The 21,230-nt window shown below is 50.4% G+C and overlaps 1 protein-coding gene and 2 long non-coding RNA genes across 106 annotated transcripts in view; 1 reads left to right on the top strand and 2 right to left on the bottom strand.

Moving 5' to 3' along the window:
* LOC118377423 (phosphatidylinositol 5-phosphate 4-kinase type-2 alpha-like) overlaps positions 1 to 18,462 on the top strand; it is a 54,607-nt gene extending 36,145 nt beyond the window's left edge. For 2 of the 50 annotated variants that reach the window (XR_008099163.1, XR_008098844.1), the window contains 7 exons: positions 2,636 to 2,749; positions 12,160 to 12,273; positions 12,399 to 13,262; positions 13,306 to 13,692; positions 13,865 to 13,950; positions 14,035 to 15,374; positions 15,582 to 18,462. Coding sequence is in view for 1 of the 50 variants with exons in the window: in XM_052501409.1 (XP_052357369.1) it covers positions 12,160 to 12,273; positions 12,399 to 12,636; positions 15,271 to 15,374; positions 15,582 to 15,662 (537 nt within the window). In the remaining 49 variants the exon portion in view is untranslated. Of the gene's footprint in view, positions 1 to 2,635; positions 2,750 to 12,159; positions 12,274 to 12,398; positions 13,263 to 13,305; positions 13,762 to 13,864; positions 13,951 to 13,991; positions 15,379 to 15,581 lie in introns of those variants that run through there. The other 48 variants (XR_008098951.1, XR_008098891.1, XR_008098857.1 and 45 more) reach the window with 48 other exon arrangements.
* LOC127918220 (uncharacterized) lies at positions 50 to 2,468 on the bottom strand. Of its 6 annotated transcripts, none has more exons than XR_008099512.1 (4): positions 985 to 2,468; positions 740 to 904; positions 306 to 404; positions 50 to 191 (listed from the first exon to the last, which is right to left on the bottom strand). It is a non-coding gene; the product is annotated as an uncharacterized LOC127918220 (long non-coding RNA). The 6 variants fall into 6 exon arrangements; XR_008099520.1 differs by having other exon boundaries at positions 273 to 437; positions 773 to 904; XR_008099504.1 differs by having other exon boundaries at positions 306 to 437; positions 773 to 904.
* A 672-nt stretch (positions 18,463 to 19,134) lies between the features above and the next one.
* Positions 19,135 to 21,230, bottom strand: part of LOC127918156 (uncharacterized) — a 2,331-nt gene continuing 235 nt past the window's right edge. For 3 of the 50 annotated variants that reach the window (XR_008099402.1, XR_008099358.1, XR_008099347.1), the window contains exons 2-9: positions 20,779 to 20,880; positions 20,609 to 20,744; positions 20,439 to 20,574; positions 20,167 to 20,302; positions 19,963 to 20,098; positions 19,623 to 19,860; positions 19,317 to 19,554; positions 19,135 to 19,282 (exon numbers count right to left, since the gene is read on the bottom strand). This is a non-coding gene — a long non-coding RNA (uncharacterized LOC127918156). Of the gene's footprint in view, positions 19,555 to 19,622; positions 19,861 to 19,962; positions 20,881 to 20,914; positions 21,085 to 21,146 lie in introns of all 50 variants that reach the window. The other 47 variants (XR_008099428.1, XR_008099392.1, XR_008099385.1 and 44 more) reach the window with 42 other exon arrangements.

Here is a 21,230-nt window from a genome sequence, read left to right as displayed (position 1 = left end):
CCTACCTGCCCGTTACTCTCCCCCCTACCTCCCCTACACTCCTCCCTACTTGTCCCTACCTGCCCGTTACACTCCTCCCTACTTGTCCCTACCTGCCCGTTACACTCCTCCCTACTTGTCCCTACTTGCCCGTTACACTCCTCCCTACTTGTCCCTACCTGCCCGTTACACTTCTCCCTACTTGTCCCTACCTGCCCGTTACACTCCCCCCTCTACCTGCCCGTTACACTCCTCCCTACTTGTCCCTACCTGCCTGTTACACTCCCCCCTACCTGCCTGTTACACTCCTCCCTACTTGTCCCTACCTGCCCGTTACACTCCTCCCTACTTGTCCCTACCTGCCCGTTACACTCCTCCCTACTTGTCCCTACTTGCCCGTTACACTCCTCCCTACTTGTCCCTACCTGCCCGTTACACTTCTCCCTACTTGTCCCTACCTGCCTGTTACACTCCTCCCTACTTGTCCCTACCTGCCCGTTACACTCCTCCCTACTTGTCCCTACCTGCCCGTTACTCCCCCCTACCTGCCCGTTACACTCCCCCCTCTACCTGCCCGTTACACTCCCCCTACCTGCCTGTTACACTCCTCCCTACTTGTCCCTACCTGCCCGTTACACTCCCCCCTACCTGCCCGTTACACTCCTCCCTACTTGTCCCTACCTGCCCGTTACACTCCCCCCTACCTGCCTGTTACACTCCTCCCTACTTGTCCCTACCTGCCCGTTACACTCCCCCCTACCTGCCCGTTACACTCCTCCCTACTTGTCCCTACCTGCCCGTTACACTCCTCCCTACTTGTCCCTACCTGCCCGTTACACTCCTCCCTACTTGTCCCTACTTGCCCGTTACACTCCTCCCTACTTGTCCCTACCTGCCCGTTACACTTCTCCCTACTTGTCCCTACCTGCCCGTTACACTCCCCCCTCTACCTGCCCGTTACACTCCTCCCTACTTGTCCCTACCTGCCTGTTACACTCCCCCTACCTGCCTGTTACACTCCTCCCTACTTGTCCCTACCTGCCCGTTACACTCCTCCCTACTTGTCCCTACCTGCCCGTTACACTCCTCCCTACTTGTCCCTACTTGCCCGTTACACTCCTCCCTACTTGTCCCTACCTGCCCGTTACACTTCTCCCTACTTGTCCCTACCTGCCTGTTACACTCCTCCCTACTTGTCCCTACCTGCCCGTTACACTCCTCCCTACTTGTCCCTACCTGCCCGTTACCTTCCCCCATACTGTTGCATGCTCTGTGTCTTCAGTTCCGTGTGCTCCATCACTTTTACTACCGTTACAGCAGTACCATTGCGTCCCCTGCTTGGTGTGTGTGTGTTTACATTGCTGGATTATTTGTTGTATGAGGCGGTTTTCTGGTAATGAGAGCAGACTTTCTCTGAGTGTGAGTGAATGAATGAATGATTCAGCCCATAGTCATACATTTCAAGTGCATGGCTCTGATCCAGCCAATGGTAGTTGTACAAACGGACCACAGGCTTTGTGATTCTGCAACCTTCCCTGTCGGCAGGAACTTAACCTGCAGTATGGAAAAGATTCTGAGTGTCACCTGAGTGTGATGTGAACTGGCGTGTGAGACTGTGAACTTTGCGGCATACTGTATTCGGACTCTGTGTGTGTGGAGGAGAGAGAGTTGTGTGTTTTTCTGTTGTAGGTGTGAGAGAGACTCCCCTGGCGACAGTAGAATCTGGGCCGGGTGGACCAGCAGAACCAGCAGGGTTCTCTGAGGAAGAGAACAGAGTTCTATGGAGAAGCAGATGCTTACTACTGCCAGATCAGTGATAACACTAGCCAAGATATGGAAGGACTTGTTCATTTTACTACAGCAACCACAATAACTGTGTGTGTGTGTGTGTGTGTGTGTGTGTGTGTGTGTGTGTGTGTGTGTGTGTGTGTGTGTGTGTGTGTGTGTGTGTGTGTGTGTGTGTGTGTGTGTGTGTGTGTGTGTGTGTGTGTGTGTTTGTTTGAGTGGGGTCATGCGCGCGTATCTTGAGCGGGATTGCGCTCACGTGTGTGTTGAGTCATGTGTGTGCGCGACCCCGCTCGCCCCCGTGTGTATGTTGTGGTTTGAGCGGGATCGCGTGAGTTGAGGTGTGTGTGTGTGATGTTTCACATACAAACAACAAGCACTCTTGGCTGGCTGCATGCTCCTTCTCTCTCTCATGCATGTTTTCTGCATGTCCCTGCATCTCCAGGCGTGTTTCTCCAACACCCCGGACAACTTCACTGTGCTGCTGTCCTCACATCCAACCTGGATTTCTATTTGACAGATGTGATTGACATAGCTTCATGTGTTGAATACTCTGCCATTCCAGCTAGAATGGTGAGATATGATGTCACTTCAAATATATTCCACTTAGCAGACGCTCTGATCCAAAGCCACTTGCGGTTCAGTGAGAGAAGACTATTTAGTTTGTATGTGGTCCCTGTGGGAATTTAAACTGCGACCGTGGCTTTTCCACCAGCATTTGCCAGGCTGTGCACTCTTTCAGAAGCTCTCTCTCCTTGCCGCGCTTTATACTAATACAGTTTGTATTTCTTAAACACTTTCCTTTCAACTTCCTTTCTTCCTTTCCCCGGCTCTCTCCTCCTCCATCCCCCCCCTCGCTCCCCTCTTCCAGCAGCCACGCCCTCCTGAGGATGCACCCCCGCGGCCCAAATCTAATGTTCAGCAAAGGCTGCAAACGCTGCGGATCGCCACGCGCTTTTACTGCGCCATGAAACACGTAAGAGACGTAAGGAACAAGGCCAGGCATGCTATATCTATATCCTATCTATATACAGGTTGAAGTCAGAAGTTTACATACATACACTTAGGTTGGAGTCATTAAAACTTGTTTTTCAACAAATCCACAACTGTCTTGTTTACAAACTATAGTTTTGGCAAGTCGATTAGGACATCTACTTTGTGCGTGACACAAGTAATTTTTCCAACTATTATTTACGGACAGATTATTTCACTTATAATTCACTATATCACAATTCCAGTGGGTCAGAAGTTTACATACACTAAGTTGACTGTGCCTTTAAACAGCTTGGAAAATGATGTCATGGCTTTATAAGCTTCTGATAGGCTAATTGACATCATTTGAGTCAATTGGAGGTGACCTGTGGATGTATTTCAAGGCCTACCTTCAAATTTGTTGCCTCTTTGCTTGACATCATGGGAAAATCTAAAGAAATCAGCCAAGACCTCCACATGTCTGGTTCATACTTGGAAGCAATTTTCAAACGCCTGAAGGTACCACGTTCATCTGTACAAACAATAGTACGCAAGTATAAACACCATGGGACCACGCAGCTGTCATACCACTCAGGAAGGAGACGCGTTCTGTCTCCTAGAGATGAATGTACTATGGTGCGAAAAGTGCAAATCAATCCCAGAACAACAGCAATGGACCTTGTGAAGATGCTGGAGGAAACAGGTACAAAAGTATCTATATCCACAGTAAAACGAGTCCTATATCGACATAACCTGAAAGGCTGTTCAGCAAGGAAGAAGCCACTGCTCCAAAACTGCCATAAAAAAAGCTACGGTTTGCAACTGCACATGGGGACAAAGATCATACTTTTTGGAGAAATGTTCTCTGGTCTGATGAAACAAAAATAGAACTGTTTGGCCATAATGACCATCGTTATGTTTGGAGGAAAAAGGGGGGAGGCTTGCAAGCCGAAGAACACCATCCCAACTGTGAAGCATGGGGGTGGCAGCATCATGTTGTGGGGGTGCTTTGCTGCAGGAGGGACTGGTACACTTCACAAAATAGATGGCAACATCGCAAGACATCAGTCAGGAAGTTAAAGCTTGGTCGCAAATGGGTCTTCCAAATGGACAATGACCCCAAGCATACTTCCAAAGTTGTGGCAAAATTGCTTAAGGACAACAAAGTCAAGGTATTGGAGTGGCCATCACAAAGCCCAAAGAAAATGTGTGGGCAGAACTGAAAAGCGTGTGCGAGCCAGGAGGCCTACAAACCTGACTCAGTTACACTTGCTTTGTCAGGAGGAATGGGCCAAAATTCACCCAACTTATTGTGGGAAGCCTGTGGAAGGCTACCCGAAACATTTGACTCAAGTGAAACAATTTAAAGGAAATGCTACCAAATACTAATTGAGTGTATGTAAACCCACTGGGAATGTGATGAAAGAAATAAAAGCTGAAATAAATCATTCTCTCTACTATTATTCTGACATTTCACATTCTTAAAATAAAGTGGTGATCCTAATTGACTGGGAATTTTTACTAGGAATAAATGTCAGGGATTGTGAAAATCTGAGTTTAAATTTATTTGGCTAAAGTGTATGTAAACTTCCGACATCAACTGTAGCGATCTCTCGCTCTGTCGCTCTCACTCTCGTCTGTCTCTCTCTATCTCTGTCTGTGTCGTTCTCTGTCTGTTTCTCTGTCTGTCGCTCTCTCTCTCGCTCTCGTCTGTCTCTCTCTCTATATCGCTGTCTGTGTCGCTCTCGCTCTCGTCTGTCTCTCTCTATATCTCTGTCTATGTCGCTCTCTGTCTGTTTCTCTGTCTGTCACTCTCTCGCTCTGTCTGTCGCTCTCTCTCTCGCTCTGTCTGTCGCTCTCTCTCTCGCTCTGTCTGTCGCTCTCTCTCTCGCTCTGTCTGTCGCTCTCTCTCTCGCTCTGTCTGTCGCTCTCTCTCTCGCTCTGTCTGTCGCTCTCTCTCTCGCTCTGTCTGTCGCTCTCTCTCTCGCTCTGTCTGTCGCTCTCTCTCTCGCTCTGTCTGTCGCTCTCTCTCTCTGTCTGTCGCTCTCTCTCTCTGTCTGTCGCTCTCTCTCTCTGTCTGTCGCTCTCTCTCTCGCTCTGTCTGTCGCTCTCTCTCTCGCTCTGTCTGTCTGTCTCTCTCTGTCTGTCGCTCTCTCTCTCTGTCTGTCGCTCTCTCTCTCGCTCTCTGTCTGTCGCTCTCTCTCTCGCTCTCTGTCTGTCGCTCTCTCTCTCGCTCTCTGTCTGTCGCTCTCTCTCGCTCTCTGTCTGTCGCTCTCTCTCGCTCTCTGTCTGTCGCTCTCTCTCTCGCTCTCTGTCTGTCGCTCTCTCTCGCTCTCTCTCTGTCCGTGTCTCTCTCTCGCTCTCTCTCTGTCCGTGTCTCTCTCTCGCTCTCTCTCTGTCCGTGTCTCTCTCTCTCTCTCTCTCTGTCCGTGTCTCTCTCTCGCTCTCTCTCTGTCCGTGTCTCGCTCTCGCTCTCTCTCTGTCAGTGTCTCTCTCTCGCTCTCTCTCTGTCCGTGTCTCTCTCTCGCTCTCTCTCTGTCCGTGTCTCTCTCTCGCTCTCTCTCTGTCCGTGTCTCGCTCTCTCTCTGTCCGTGTCTCTCTCTCTCTCTGTCCGTGTCTCGTCTCTCTCTGTCCGTGCTCTCTCTCTGTCCGTGTCTCGCTCTCTCTCTGTCCGTGTCTCTCGCTCTCTCTCTCTGTCCGTGTCTCGCTCTCTCTCTCTGTCCGTGTCTCTCCCTCACTCTCTCTCTGTCCGTGTCCCTCTCTCGCTCGCTCTCTCTCTCTGTCCGTGTCTCCCTCGCTCTCTCTCTCTGTCCGTGTCTCTCCCTCGCTCGCTCTCTCTCTCTGTCCGTGTCTCTCCCTCGCTCGCTCTCTCTCTCTGTCCGTGTCTCTCCCTCGCTCGCTCTCTCTCTCTGTCCGTGTCTCTCTCTCGCTCTCTCTCTGTCCGTGTCTCTCTCTCGCTCTCTCTCTGTCCGTGTCTCTCTCTCGCTCTCTCTCTGTCCGTGTCTCTCTCTCGCTCTCTCTCTGTCCGTGTCTCGCTCTCTCTCTGTCCGTGTCTCGCTCTCTCTCTGTCCGTGTCTCGCTCTCTCTCTGTCCGTGTCTCTCCCTCGCTCGCTCTCTGTCCGTGTCTCTCCCTCGCTCGCTCTCTGTCCGTGTCTCTCCCTCGCTCGCTCTCTGTCCGTGTCTCTCCCTCGCTCGCTCTCTCTCTCTGTCCGTGTCTCTCCCTCGCTCGCTCTCTCTCTCTCTGTCCGTGTCTCTCTCTCGCTCTCTCTCTCTGTCCGTGTCTCTCTCTCTCTCTCTCTCTCTGTCCGTGTCTCTCTCTCGCTCTCTCTCTCTCTGTCCGTGTCTCTCTCTCGCTCTCTCTCTCTCTCTGTCCGTGTCTCTCTCTCGCTCTCTCTCTCTCTCTGTCCGTGTCTCTCTCTCGCTCTCTCTGTCTGTCAAGTGTCTCTCTCTCGCTCTCTCTCTCTCTCTGTCTGTGTCTCTCTCGCTCTCTCTCTGTCCGTGTCTCTCTCGCTCTCTCTCTCTGTCCGTGTCTCTCTCGCTCTCTCTCTGTCCGTGTCTCGCTCTCTCTCTGTCCGTGTCTCGCTCTCTCTCTGTCCGTGTCTCGCTCTCTCTCTGTCCGTGTCTCTCTCTCTCTCTCTGTCCGTGTCTCGCTCTCTCTCTGTCCGTGTCCTGCTCTCTCTCTGTCCGTGTCTCGCTCTCTGTCCGTGTCTCTCTCTCGCTCTCTCTCTGTCCGTGTCTCCCTCTCGCTCTCTCTCTCTCTGTCCGTGTCTCTCCTCGCTCTCTCTCTCTGTCCGTGTCTCTCGCTCTCTCTCTCTCTCCGTGTCTCCCTGTCTCTCTCTGTCCGTGTCTCTCCCTCGCTCTCTCTCTCTGTCCGTGTCTCTCCTCGCTCTCTCTCTCTGTCCGTGTCTCTCTCGCTCTCTCTCTCTCTCTGTCCGTGTCTCTCCCTCGCTCGCTCTCTCTCTCTGTCCGTGTCTCCTCTCGCTCGCTCTCTCTCTGTCCGTGTCTCTCTCTCGCTCGCTCTCTCTCTCTGTCCGTGTCTCTCCCTCTCGCTCTCTCTCTCTGTCCGTGTCTCTCTCTCGCTCTCTCTGTCCGTGTCCGTGTCTCTCTCTGTCCGTGTCTCGCTCTCTCTCTGTCCGTGTCTCGCTCTCTCTCTGTCCGTGTCTCGCTCTCTCTCTGTCCGTGTCTCGCTCTCTCTCTGTCCGTGTCTCTCGCTCTCTCTCTGTCCGTGTCTCGCTCTCTCTCTGTCCGTGTCTCGCTCTCTCTCTGTCCGTGTCTCTCCCTCGCTCGCTCTCTCTCTCTGTCCGTGTCTCTCCCTCGCTCGCTCTCTCTCTCTGTCCGTGTCTCTCTCTCGCTCTCTCTCTGTCCGTGTCTCTCTCTCGCTCTCTCTCTGTCCGTGTCTCTCTCTCTCTCTGTCCGTGTCTCGCTCTCTCTCTGTCCGTGTCTCGCTCTCTCTCTCTCTGTCCGTGTCTCGCTCTCTCTCTGTCCGTGTCTCTCCCTCGCTCGCGCTCTCTCTCTGTCCGTGTCTCTCCCTCGCTCGCTCTCTCTCTCTGTCCGTGTCTCTCTCTCGCTCTCTCTCTCTGTCCGTGTCTCTCTCTCGCTCTCTCTCTCTCTCTGTGTCTCTCTCTCGCTCTCTCTCTCTGTCCGTGTCTCTCTCTCGCTCTCTCTCTCTCTGTCCGTGTCTCTCTCTCGCTCTCTCTCTCTCTCTGTCCGTGTCTCTCTCTCGCTCTCTCTCTCTCTCTGTCCGTGTCTCTCTCTCGCTCTCTCTCTCTCTCTCTGTCCGTGTCTCGCTCGCTCGCTCTCTCTCTCTGTCTGTGTCTCGCTCGCTCGCTCTCTCTCTCTGTCCGTGTCTCTCTCGCTCTCTCTCTCTGTCCGTGTCTCTCTCGCTCTCTCGCTCTCTCTCTCTGTCCGTGTCTCTCTCTCTCTCTCTCTGTCCGTGTCTCTCTCTCTGTCCGTGTCTCTCTCTCGCTCTCTGTCTCTGTCCGTGTCTCTCTCTCTCTGTCCGTGTCTCTCTCTCTCTCGCTCTCTCTCTCTGTCCGTGTCTCTCTCTCTGTCCGTGTCTCTCTCGCTCTCTCTGTCCGTGTCTCTCTCGCTCTCTCTCTCTGTCCGTGTCTCTCTCGCTCTCTCTCTCTGTCCGTGTCTCTCTCTCGCTCTCTCTCTGTCCGTGTCTCTCTCTCGCTCTCTCTCTCTGTCCGTGTCTCTCTCTCGCTCTCTCTCTCTGTCCGTGTCTCTCTCTCGTCTCTCTCTCTCTGTCCGTGTCTCTCTCTCGCTCTCTCTCTCTGTCCGTGTCTCTCTCTCTCTCTCTCTCTCTGTCCGTGTCTCTCTCTCGCTCTCTCTCTCTGTCCGTGTCTCTCTCTCTCTCTCTCTCTGTCCGTGTCTCTCTCGCTCTCTCTCTCTGTCCGTGTCTCTCTCTCTGTCCGTGTCTCTCTCGCTCTCTGTCTCTGTCCGTGTCTCTCTCTCTGTCCGTGTCTCTCTCTCTCTCGTGTCTCTCTCTCTCTGTCCGTGTCTCTCTCTCTCTCTGTCCGTGTCTCTCTCTCTCTGTCTCTGTCCGTGTCTCTCTCTCTCTCTCGCTCTCTCTCTCTGTCCGTGTCTCTCTCTCTGTCCGTGTCTCTCTCTCTGTCCGTGTCTCTCTCTCGCTCTCTCTCTGTCCGTGTCTCTCTCTCTCGCTGTCTCTCTCTCTGTCCGTGTCTCTCTCTCGCTCTCTCTCTCTGTCCGTGTCTCTCTCTCTCGCTCTCTCTCTCTGTCCGTGTCTCTCTCTCTCTGTCCGTGTCTCGCTCTCTCTCTCTCGCTCTCTCTCTCTGTCCGTGTCTCTCTCTCTCTCTCTCGCTCTCTCTCTCTGTCCGTGTCTCTCTCTCTCTGTCCGTGTCTCTCTCTCTGCTCTCTCTCTCTGTCCGTGTCTCTCTCTCGCTCTCTCTCTCTGTCCGTGTCTCTCTCTCGCTCTCTCTCTCTGTCCGTGTCTCTCTCTCTCGCTCTCTCTCTCTCTCTCTCTCTCTCTGTCCGTGTCTCTCTCTCGCTCTCTCTCTCTCTCTCTCTCTGTCCGTGTCTCTCTCTCTCTCTCTCTCTCTGTCCGTGTCTCTCTCTGTCCGTGTCTCTCTCTCTGTCCGTGTCTCTCTCTCTGTCCGTGTCTCTCTCTCTGTCCGTGTCTCTCTCTCTGTCCGTGTCTCTCTCTCTGTCCGTGTCTCTCTCTCTGTCCGTGTCTCTCTCTCTGTCCGTGTCTCTCTCTCTGTCCGTGTCTCTCTCTCTGTCCGTGTCTCTCTCTCTGTCCGTGTCTCTCTCTCTGTCCGTGTCTCTCTCTCTGTCCGTGTCTCTCTCTCTCTGTCCGTGTCTCTCTCTCTCTGTCCGTGTCTCTCTCTCTCTCTGTCCGTGTCTCTCTCTCTCTCTGTCCGTGTCTCTCTCTCTCTCTGTCCGTGTCTCTCTCTCTCTCTGTCCGTGTCTCTCTCTCTCTCTGTCCGTGTCTCTCTCTCTCTCTGTCCGTGTCTCTCTCTCTCTCTGTCCGTGTCTCTCTCTCTCTCTGTCCGTGTCTCTCTCTCTCTCTGTCCGTGTCTCTCTCTCTCTCTGTCCGTGTCTCGCTCTCTCTCTCTGTCCGTGTCTCTGATCAATCGTATTGTAGAACCAAGGCCAGTCATACTCAATATATCAGATCAATCGTATCTCATTTTATTTTCATAACTTTCTTCAGATTCATGTAATGACGGCTACAGGATTCCTAGTAAAGAGCCAGATGGACCTGGTTTATTCTGGAATTTTTCATACTGCTGCCCTTTTCCTTTATGGCTTATTGACTCTCAACCAATCACTTTCACTTCCCATTCCTCTCATAAACACACTTATGCCATATTTTGGGGCGGCAGGTAGCTTAGTGGTTAGAGCGTTGGGCCAGTAACCGAAAGGTTGCTGGTTTGAATCCCTGAGCTGACAAGGTAATAAATCTGTCATTAGGCCCCTGATCAGGCAGTTAACCCACTGTTCCTAGGCTGTCATTGTAAATAAGAATTTGTTCTTAACTGACTTGCCTAGTTAAATAAAGGTTAAATAAGTAAATAAACTGAAATGCTCTACCTCAGAGTGTGTGTGTGTGTGTGTGTGGGTGCATCTGAAGTGGCACCCTATTCCCTACGTAGTGCACTACACCCCCTGGCTTAAAGTATTTTCACAGACACAGTCTGTGTGTAGCTGACACGGAGGACCATTCAGTCTGTGTGTAGCTGACACGGAGGACCATTCAGTCTGTGTGTAGCTGACACGGAGGACCATTCAGTCTGTGTGTAGCTGACACGGGGGACCATTCAGTCTGTGTGTAGCTGACACGGGGGACCATTCAGTCTGTGTGTAGCTGACACGGAGGACCATTCGGTCTGTGTGTCGCTGACACGGAGGACCATTCAGTCTGTGTGTCGCTGACACGGGGGACCATTCGGTCTGTGTGTAGCTGACACGGGGGACCATTCAGTCTGTGTGTAGCTGACACGGGGTACCATTCGGCATTGACTGGCTGAGAGGCTGGTTGGGACAGCTGTTGTCTGAGCATGCCCAGACCAGAGCACCACCAGGCCTCTCCTTCCTGACTACTAATCACACTCCAGTTGTCATTTAGCAGACACTCTTATCCAGAGCGACTTGAGTGCATCCATTTTCCCCCATGGGAATAGTACCCACAGCTGAGCCACACGGGCTGGTTTTATTTACCTGGAGGTTGTGCTGTGTATTTTGTGATAGTCCAGTTGGTGATCTGGTGCAGTTCTCCTGTTCTCTCTCTCCCCAAGCTGAGGCGGATTCACTGTCGAGCGACGTCAGTCACATCCGATGTGTCACAAACTTCCTGTAGTTATATGATAATGGCATTCAAAAACTAACTCCGGTCACCTGACTGAAGACCTTGTGCACTGGGCCAATAATCTATCGCTGTCTGTCTTTCTCTTTCTCTCACTCTCTCCACCCCCTCTCTCTTGTTTTCTCTACCCCCTGTCTTTCTCTCTGTTTGTCTGTCTCTCACTCTCTCCACCCCCTCTCCCTCCCCCCCTCTCTCTCTTGTTTCCCCCCCCCTCTCTCTCTCTTTCTTGGCTGTTTTCATCCTACTTCATCTGTTCTGCTTCTCTACCATGTCACCCCAGTACGTGATGCTTGTATGGGCTTGTCTGTACTGACCTGAACTGATCATTGCCCTATTAAAAGGTTGATCAGGAAGGTGGGAGAGATTAAGGATGCATGGACAGAATGGGTGGATGGATATATGGAATGGATGTCACAAACAGGATGATATCTGTAGCTGGTACTAGTGTCTCTTCCTTCTGACTCCACATTGTTACAACGTTCATCCATTTGAGTGTGCAACAAGGGTGCCTCGGCCTTGGCAGCATTGTTTGTGGTCTGTGTGTGTATTTGTGTCCATATGTAACTATTCTATGTGTGTATCCATTTCTGTGTGTTAGATCTTGGCTCAGTGTGTGCGTGTGTGTGTGGCTCATTTACTGGTGCTGCTGTAGAATTGCTTCTGTCAGCTCCCTGAGCTGAGCTGCTGCTGTGACCTCATTTCCTGGTGCTGCTGTAGAATTGCTTCTGTCAGCTCCCTGAGCTGAGCTGCTGCTGTGACGTCATTTCCTGGTGCTGCTGTAGAATTGCTTCTGTCAGCTCCCTGAGCTGAGCTGCTGCTGTGACCTCATTTCCTGGTGCTGCTGTAGAATTGCTTCTGTCAGCTCCCTGAGCTGAGCTGCTGCTGTGACCTCATTTCCTGGTGCTGCTGTAGAATTGCTTCTGTCAGCTCCCTGAGCTGAGCTGCTGCTGTGACCTCATTTCCTGGTGCTGCTGTAGAATTGCTTCTGTCAGCTCCCTGAGGTGAGCTGCTGCTGTGACCTCATTTCCTGGTGCTGCTGTAGAATTGCTTCTGTCAGCTCCCTGAGGTGAGCTGCTGCTGTGACCTCATTTCCTGGTGCTGCTGTAGAATTGCTTCTGTCAGCTCCCTGAGGCGAGCTGCTGCTGTGACCTCATTTCCTGGTGCTGCTGTAGAAATGCTTCTGTCAGCTCCCTGAGGTGAGCTGCTGCTGTGACCTCATTTCCTGGTGCTGCTGTAGAATTGCTTCTGTCAGCTCCCTGAGCTGAGCTGCTGCTGTGACCTCATTTCCTGCTCACTCCTTCCTCAGTTCCACAGAATAATGCCTCACTTTACACACAAGCGCCCCCAGACCCCATGTCACACATGGTATTGCAGCCAGATGGCCCAATGGAAACTCACAAGCCCCATAGAGCTCCCACTGTCTGTTTCAAACTGAGGGTGTCACAGAAAAACAGGATTCATATCAATTTATTCAATGAGTCAGAGGGTCATTTTAAAGAGTGTAAACCCTGGTACTTTTCCTTATTAGTGTGAATAGCTGTAGAGTCCAGGTGTGTCCTCTGCTGTCCTGACTGTGTTTCTGTGTGGGGCGTCAGGCCAAGGAGCTGCCCACCTACAAGGACAACGACTTCATCAACGATGGACAGAAGATCTGCATCGAGGACGACAACAAGAAGATGTTCCTGGAGAAACTACGTAAAGACGTGGAGGTGTGTGTGTGTGTGTGTGTGTGTGTGTGTGGTTCTGTTATTTCTTCTGATGTGAGTGAATTAATACTTGGGTCAGGTTTAATCCGGTCTCCTTCAACACATGTTATTTCCCTCCCTCCCTCCAGTTCCTGGCCCAGTTGAAGCTGATGGACTACAGTCTGCTGGTGGGGATCCATGATGTGGAGCGGGCTGAGCAGGAGGAGGTGGAGAGTGAGGATAACGAGGGGGACGATGAGGGGGAGAGTGACGGAGGGATTGGCACTCCCCCTGACTCCCCCAGTAACACCCTGGACAGCACCAAGCCCCTGTCCCCTGGGGAGTTTGACCCCACCATAGACGTCTATGCCATCAAGAGCAACGACGGTGAGTGGAGAGGGAGGGGTTCAGGAGATGGTGAGAAATACCAACTAGATCAACAGTATAGATGACAGTCCTTGTAGCTCTCCAGGGCCCCTTGTGTTATGTCATTACAGATCTAGGGATAGTCCTGTGTGTTCAGGTGTTTCTAGGCAGTAGGTGTAGGGAGAGTCCTGTGTGTTCAGGTGTTTCTAGGCAGTAGGTGTAGGGAGAGTCCTGTGTGTTCAGGTGTTTCTAGGCAGTAGGTGTAGGGAGAGTCCTGTGTGTTCAGGTGTTTCTAGGCAGTAGGTGTAGGGAGAGTCCTGTGTGTTCAGGTGTTTCTAGGCAGTAGGTGTAGGGAGAGTCCTGTGTGTTCAGGTGTTTCTAGGCAGTAGGTGTAGGGAGAGTCCAGTGTGTTCAGGTGTTTCTAGGCAGTAGGTGTATGGATAGTCCTGTGTGTTCAGGTGTTTCTAGGCAGTAGGTGTAGGGAGAGTCCTGTGTGTTCAGGTGTTTCTAGGCAGTAGGTGTATGGATAGTCCTGTGTGTTCAGGTGTTTCTAGGCAGTAGGTGTAGGGAGAGTCCTGTGTGTTCAGGTGTTTCTAGGCAGTAGGTGTAGGGAGAGTCCTGTGTGTTCAGGTGTTTCTAGGCAGTAGGTGTAGGGATAGTCCTGTGTGTTCAGGTGTTTCTAAGCAGTAGGTGTAGGGAGAGTCCTGTGTGTTCAGGTGTTTCTAGGCAGTAGGTGTAGGGAGAGTCCTGTGTGTTCAGGTGTTTCTAGGCAGTAGGTGTAGGGAGAGTCCTGTGTGTTCAGGTGTTTCTAGGCAGTAGGTGTAGGGAGAGTCCTGTGTGTTCAGGTGTTTCTAGGCAGTAGGTGTAGGGAGAGTCCTGTGTGTTCAGGTGTTTCTAGGCAGTAGGTGTAGGGAGAGTCCAGTGTGTTCAGGTGTTTCTAGGCAGTAGGTGTAGGGAGAGTCCAGTGTGTTCAGGTGTTTCTAGGCAGTAGGTGTAGGGAGAGTCCTGTGTGTTCAGGTGTTTCTAGGCAGTAGGTGTAGGGAGAGTCCTGTGTGTTCAGGTGTTTCTAGGCAGTAGGTGTAGGGATAGTCCTGTGTGTTCAGGTGTTTCTAGGCAGTAGGTGTTGGGATAGTCCTGTGTGTTCAGGTGTTTCTAGGCAGTAGGTGTAGGGATAGTCCTGTGTGTTCAGGTGTTTCTAAGCAGTAGGTTTAGGGAGAGTCCTGTGTGTTCAGGTGTTTCTAGGCAGTAGGTGTAGGGAGAGTCCTGTGTGTTCAGGTGTTTCTAGGCAGTAGGTGTAGGGAGAGTCCTGTGTGTTCAGGTGTTTCTAGGCAGTAGGTGTAGGGAGAGTCCTGTGTTCAGGTGTTTCTAGGCAGTAGGTGTATGGATAGTCCTGTGTGTTCAGGTGTTTCTAGGCAGTAGGTGTAGGGAGAGTCCTGTGTGTTCAGGTGTTTCTAGGCAGTAGGTGTAGGGAGAGTCCTGTGTGTTCAGGTGTTTCTAGGCATAATAATAATAATAATAATAATAATGATAATCCGGTGTGTCTGTGTGTCCGGGTGCTCCTAGGAAGGAGGTGTAGGGATAATCCTGTGTGTCTGTGTGTCCAGGTGCTCCTAGGAAGGAGGTGTAGGGATAATCCTGTGTGTCTGTGTGTCCAGGTGCTTCTAGGAAGGAGGTGTAGGGATAATCCTGTGTGTCTGTGTGTCCAGGTGCTCCTAAGAAGGAGGTGTAGGGATAATCCTGTGTGTCTATGTGTCCAGGTGCTCCTAGGAAGGAGGTGTAGGGATAATCCTGTGTGTCCAGGTGCTCCTGGGAAGGAGGTGTAGGGATAATCCTGTGTGTCTGTGTGTCCAGGTGCTCCTAGGAAGGAGGTGTAGGGATAATCCTGTGTGTCTGTGTGCCCAGGTGCTCCTAGGAAGGAGGTGTAGGGATAATCCTGTGTGTCCAGGTGCTCCTAGGAAGGAGGTGTAGGGATAATCCTGTGTCTGTGTGTCCAGGTGCTCCTAGGAAGGAGGTGTAGGGATAATCCTGTGTGTCTGTGTGTCCAGGTGCTCCTAGGAAGGAGGTGTAGGGATAATCCTGTGTGTCTGTGTGTCCAGGTGCTCCTAGGAGGGAGGTGTAGGGATAATCCTGTGTGTCTGTGTGTCCAGGTGCTCCTATGAGGGAGGTGTAGGGATAATCCTGTGTGTCTGTGTGTCCAGGTGCTCCTAGGAGGGAGGTGTAGGGATAATCCTGTGTGTCTGTGTGTCCAGGTGCTCCTATGAGGGAGGTGTAGGGATAATCCTGTGTGTCTGTGTCCAGGTGCTCCTAGGAGGGAGGTGTAGGGATAATCCTGTGTGTCTGTGTGTCCAGGTGCTCCTAGGAGGGAGGTGTAGGGATAATCCTGTGTGTCTGTGTGTCCAGGTGCTCCTAGGAAGGAGGTGTAGGGATAATCCTGTGTGTCTGTGTGTCCAGGTGCTCCTTGGAGGGAGGTGTAGGGATAATCCTGTGTGTCTGTGTGTCCAGGTGCTCCTAGGAAGGAGGTGTAGGGATAATCCTGTGTGTCTGTGTGTCCAGGTGCTCCTAGGAAGGAGGTGTAGGGATAATCCTGTGTGTCTGTGTGTCCAGGTGCTCCTAGGAGGGAGGTGTAGGGATAATCCTGTGTGTCTGTGTGTCCAGGTGCTCCTAGGAAGGAGGTGTACTTCATGGCGGTCATTGATATTCTGCAGCATTACGATGCCAAGAAGAAGGCCGCTCACGCTGCCAAGACCGTCAAACACGGAGTGAGTGAGTGAGTGAGTGAGTGAGTGAGTGAGTGAGTGAGTGAGTGAGTGAGTGAGTGAGTGAGTGAGTGAGTGAGTGAGTGAGTGAGTGAGTGAGTGAGTGAGTGAGTGAGTGAGTGAGTGAGTCTGCACCTCGTTTGGTGTGATTTTTGTATGATTGTGTGTCTTCCCTTGACTGACTCCTCCACCATGTGTCTCCCCCTGCAGGCGGGAGCGGAGATCTCCACGGTGAACCCGGAGCAGTACTCCAAGAGGTTCTACGACTTCATCACCACTATTCTCTCATAGCCCCCGGGAGTAGGGGGGCTGAGAGTGGAGGTGGTTTTTATCTCTCTCTCCAGTTCTCCTTTAGCAGGGGTGTCCCTCTGCAGCTAAAACCATCATTTGTTTACATTCATCTTCTCTTTTGACTTGATCTCTGTTACGCGGGACCATAAGGTGTGATAGGAGAATAGGTGCATCTTCTCTGTTGACTTGATCTCTGTTACGCGGTGTTCTAGTCAGTACTTTTGTATTTGTTTGTTTTGTGTACTTTGGGAATCTAGTTTTTTTTACACCATGTCCTCACCCTGCATTGTTTGTTGTTCTGTATTCCCCTTTGGGAGGGGGTGGGGTTAGAATGAGGAAGAACAGGGCTCAGTGATTGGATAACAATAGTGAAGTCACTCTCAGAGTAAATAGTACAGGTAGAAGTAAACAGGAAGTGCACCTTGAGGCTAGTCCAAACCATTCACTTGTCTTCAGGAAGTAGGAAGTATTAGTCCAATAGGCCGTCGGCCAGACCATCCAATTGCCATTTAGCCCTGCCCAAGCCAAAGCTACCTTCCTATCTGTCCCTTCATCCATCACTCCCTCCATACAAGAGACGTTAGGATAAGCTGCGTCTAGTAAGACTGGGAGCTGGTGTGTGTGTGTGTGTGTGTGTGTGTGTGTGGTAGTGAGAGCGCTGGCTGGGTACAAGTTAAGAATAGCGAGGATGAAGAGAGGAGAATAGCAGGGTACCTGGAAGGACGGCCAGAGAGGAGACCAGAAATGACACGAGGTCTGACTTGTCCAACAGTTTCATTCAGTTCCATTAGGCTTTAGAGATTTACGACATCATTGACTGATTGGGTTTATGTCATTCTGGCGGGGTATTAGGAAGTTGGTGTGTCTGACTTCCTGTGGGACAGGGCAGGGCGATGGTATGATGCCTCATGGACCTTTTGAACCTGAATTGCCATCAGCACCTTAAACAAATTGTTGCACTTTTATGTTAGAGATATGATCTCTCGTTCTGTTACATGCACCACAACAAAAGCACTGTTTGGAGTTATCCAACTCAGCCCCAACATGTCTGATAGGGGTGTAGGAGGGACTAGAGGTGGGTTTGGGACCAGGCCTGAGTGTAGTGCGCAGCAGAGAAAGAGGAGTGGTGCCTTCAGGACAGATACAGACGGCCTATTGTTTACCTCTGGTATCGAACCAGCCTGAACCAGTCTTACTCACATCTGTCTGTGTCAGGGGTCTCCAACCCCGGCCATGGAGGAGTACTGAGTATGCAGGCTTTATTTCCAGCACTAACATACCTGATTCAGCTTGTTATGGTCCAGACAGAAGACCTTAATTAGTTGGTTATTTGATTCAGCTTATTGTGGTCCAGACAAAAGACCTTGATTAGTTATTTGAATTCGGTGTTACAGCAGGGCTGGAACAAAAGCCTTGACGACTATTAGTGTTCCAGGACTGAGATGGAGAGCCCTGAGACAGTCAAAGATCTCTATACAAGGTTCAGGCCTGAGATGGAGAACCCTGAGACAGTCAAAGATCTCTATACAAGGTTCAGGCCTGAGATGGAGAACCCTGAGACAGTCAAAGATCTCTATACAAGGTTCAGGCCTGAGATGGAGAACCCTGAGACAGTCAAAGATCTCTATACAAGGTTCAGGCCTGAGATGGAGAACCCTGAGACAGTCAAAGATCTCTATACAAGGTTCAGGACTGAGATGGAGAACCCTGAGACAGTCAAAGATACAAGGTTCAGGCCTGAGATGGAGAGCCCTGAGACAGTCAAAGATACAAGGTTCAGGCCTGAGTCGGCTGTGTGTCAGTGTTTCATGAGAGGAAAGGAAAGGAAGAGGCTGAGTTGTAGGAAAATCTATTTTTGTTATTTAAGTGGTGACGTCATGCCAACCTGTCAGCTTCTCCTTTCAACCTTGTTGTCTGCCTGTTATTCAGACTTTTGTTGCGTCGTTGTTGTTGAAAGGTTGTTTTATCTCAGATTGAGTTTCGCCGGGTTTGAATTGAGGTGGTACATTTTTATATTTTGCACAGATACTAAAAGTAACCAAATGTTATGCATACGATCCTGACTGGGTGACGTGGTTTTAACAAGGGAAACGGCTGGGTGACGTGGTTTTAACAAGGGAAACGACTGGGTGACGTGGTTTTAACAAGGGAAACGACTGGGTGACGTGGTTTTAACAAGGGAAACGACTGGGTGACATAATATCATTATACCTGTTCCAGAGATAGATAGATATATCTCTATATAGCTCTGACTCGTACCAGAGAAGAATCTGTCTGGTGTTGTACCTGTGATGGGTAACCTACTAAACCAGTGACGTCATCCTCCTCGACTGTTCTAACCCAAGCAAAAAAAAATCCATATTATGGTTTATATTCACATATATTTTTACGTTACATTTTAGTCATGAAATATAATTGTATTTTAAAGCTCCACCGTTTGAGTTAATGACAGTGTTGTGTTATATGAAGAATGCTACTGCTTGTATGTGCTGTAAAAACAAAACCAATACATGTTGCAGGAACACAGTTTCTCCCTCCTGTGTCTTGGTTGTTTAGATCCATTGTTACTCTCCTAGTCTTAACCCCATCAGGCTCTCCTTACCGAGCTTTAAACTGTGTTTTCATCGTATACACTGTGTAAGAGGTGTGCCTTTATACTCCAAATGATTTCATTTGTCTTTTTTAATGTCTTTTAGTTTTTTTACAAAGTTAAAATTGTATTTTAATAGGGTTTTATTTTCAGCGTTTTCCCTTCCTGTGTAGTAGGTGTTTTCAATATATTATTGTTGAGTCAAATTGATACAGTTGTATTATTATTTTGACTAGTTCAGTTTTCAAACATAAAAACTAAAATGGCCGTCTCTGATGCTGAGGTTATGGGTAGAACTTAGTCATTAGGCACAGATGGCGCTTACCTTCCCCAAATCCTAACCTTCACCATTAAGGGGGTTGGGGGGGGTACTGCAAATCTGAACTTGGATCTGTGTGTCTACTTCTTGGTGTGGAGACTGCCTCTGGGCTGATCTGACACTGCGTTCCCTGCCGCTCAGTAGGGACCTGTGTGTTGTGGTTTGTGTGACTGTCATAATTTTTTATTTTATTTAACCTTTATTTAACCAGGCAAGTCAGTTAAGAACACATTCTTATTTTCAATGACGGCCTGGGAACAGTGGGTTAACTGCCTGTTCAGGGGCAGAACGACAGATTTGTACCTTGTCAGCTCGGGGTTTGAATGCAACCTTTCGGTTACTAGTCCAACGCTCTAACCACTAGGCTACGCTGCCGCCCCGTCGTGTTTGTCTGCTGACCAATTCCTCCGAAGTTTGAATGCATCTGAATGAAATGGCACCCTATTCCCTGTAACAGTGAAATAATTTTGACAAGAGCCCGTTTAGGTTTAGGGTTAGGGTTAGGTTTAGGATTAAGGTTTAAGGTTTAGGTTTAGGGTTAGGATTAGGGTTAGCCAGGTTCTGGTCAAAATTAGTGCACTGTTTAGGGAACAGATGCAGTCGAGACTCCCCTTCCACCATCTTATGTTAACGTTGCTGCATCACCACTGCCTGCTCCATGCTCCCTAAGCCCTAACCTTAACCACTGCTCCATGCTCTCTAAGCCCTAACCTTAACCACTGCTCCATGCTCCCTAAGCCCTAACCTTAACCACTGCTCCATGTTCCCTAAGCCCTAACCTTAACCACTGCTCCATGCTCCCTAAGCCCTAACCTTAACCACTGCTCCATGTTCCCTAAGCCCTAACCTTAACCACTGCTCCATGTTTACTAAGCCCTGACCTTAACCACTGCTCCATGTTTACTAAGCCCTGACCTTAACCACTGCTCCATGTTCCCTAAGCCCTAACCTTAACCACTGCTCCATGTTCCCTAAGCCCTAACCTTAACCACTGCTCCATGCTCTCTAAGCCCTAACCTTAACCACTGCTCCATGCTCCCTAAGCCCTAACCTTAACCACTGCTCCATGTTCCCTAAGCCCTAACCTTAACCACTGCTCCATGTTCCCTAAGCCCTAACCTTAACCACTGCTCCATGTTCCCTAAGCCCTGACCTTAACCACTGCTCCATGTTCCCTAAGCCCTAACCTTAACCACTGCTCCATGTTTACTAAGCCCTGACCTTAACCACTGCTCCATGTTCCCTAAGCCCTAACCTTAACCACTGCTCCATGTTCCCTAAGCCCTAACCTTAACCACTGCTCCATGTTTACTAAGCCCTGACCTTAACCACTGCTCCATGTTCCCTAAGCCGTAACCTTAACCACTGCTCCATGTTTACTAAGCCCTGACCTTAACCACTGCTCCATGTTCCCTAAGCCCTAACCTTAACCACTGCTCCATGTTCCCTAAGCCCTGACCTTAACCACTGCTCCATGTTCCCTAAGCCCTAACCTTAACCACTGCTCCATGTTCCCTAAGCCCTAACCTTAACCACTGCTCCATGTTCCCTAAGCCCTAACCTTAACCACTGCTCCATGTTCCCTAAGCCCTGACCTTAACCACTGCTCCATGTTCCCTAAGCCCTGACCTTAACCACTGCTCCATGTTCCCTAAGCCCTAACCTTAACCACTGCTCCATGTTCCCTAAGCCCTAACCTTAACCACTGCTCCATGTTTACTAAGCCCTAACCTTAACCACTGCTCCATGTTCCCTAAGCCCTAACCTTAACCACTGCTCCATGTTCCCTAAGCCCTAACCTTAACCACTGCTCCATGTTCCCTAAGCCCTAACCTTAACCACTGCTCCATGTTCCCTAAGCCCTAACCTTAACCACTGCTCCATGTTTACTAAGCCCTAACCTTAACCACTGCTCCATGTTCCCTAAGCCCTAACCTTAACCACTGCTCCATGTTCCCTAAGCCCTAACCTTAACCACTGCTCCATGTTCCCTAAGCCCTAACCTTAACCACTGCTCCATGTTCCCTAAGCCCTGACCTTAACCACTGCTCCATGTTTACTAAGCCCTAACCTTAACCACTGCTCCATGTTCCCTAAGCCCTAACCTTAACCACTGCTCCATGTTCCCTAAGCCCTAACCTTAACCACTGCTCCATGTTCCCTAAGCCCTAACCTTAACCACTGCTCCATGTTCCCTAAGCCCTAACCTTAACCACTGCTCCATGTTCCCTAAGCCCTGACCTTAACCACTGCTCCATGTTTACTAAGCCCTAACCTTAACCACTGCTCCATGTTTACTAAGCCCTAACCTTAACCACTGCTCCATGTTTACTAAGCCCTAACCTTAACCACTGCTCCATGTTCCCTAAGCCCTAACCTTAACCACTGCTCCATGTTCCCTAAGCCCTAACCTTAACCACTGCTCCATGTTCCCTAAGCCCTAACCTTAACCACTGCTCCATGTTCCCTAAGCCCTAACCTTAACCACTGCTCCATGTTCCCTAAGCCCTAACCTTAACCACTGCTCCATGTTCCCTAAGCCCTAACCACTGCTCCATGTTCCCTAAGCCCTAACCTTAACCACTGCTCCATGTTCCCTAAGCCCTAACCTTAACCACTGCTCCATGTTCCCTAAGCCCTGACCTTAACCACTGCTCCA

Source organism: Oncorhynchus keta, chromosome 4 (assembly GCF_023373465.1).
Source record: "Oncorhynchus keta strain PuntledgeMale-10-30-2019 chromosome 4, Oket_V2, whole genome shotgun sequence".
In the NCBI taxonomy this organism is placed as follows: domain Eukaryota; kingdom Metazoa; phylum Chordata; class Actinopteri; order Salmoniformes; family Salmonidae; genus Oncorhynchus; species Oncorhynchus keta.
The sequence above is the reverse complement of the archived record's forward strand: the minus strand, read 5'-3'. Positions and strand labels throughout refer to the sequence as shown.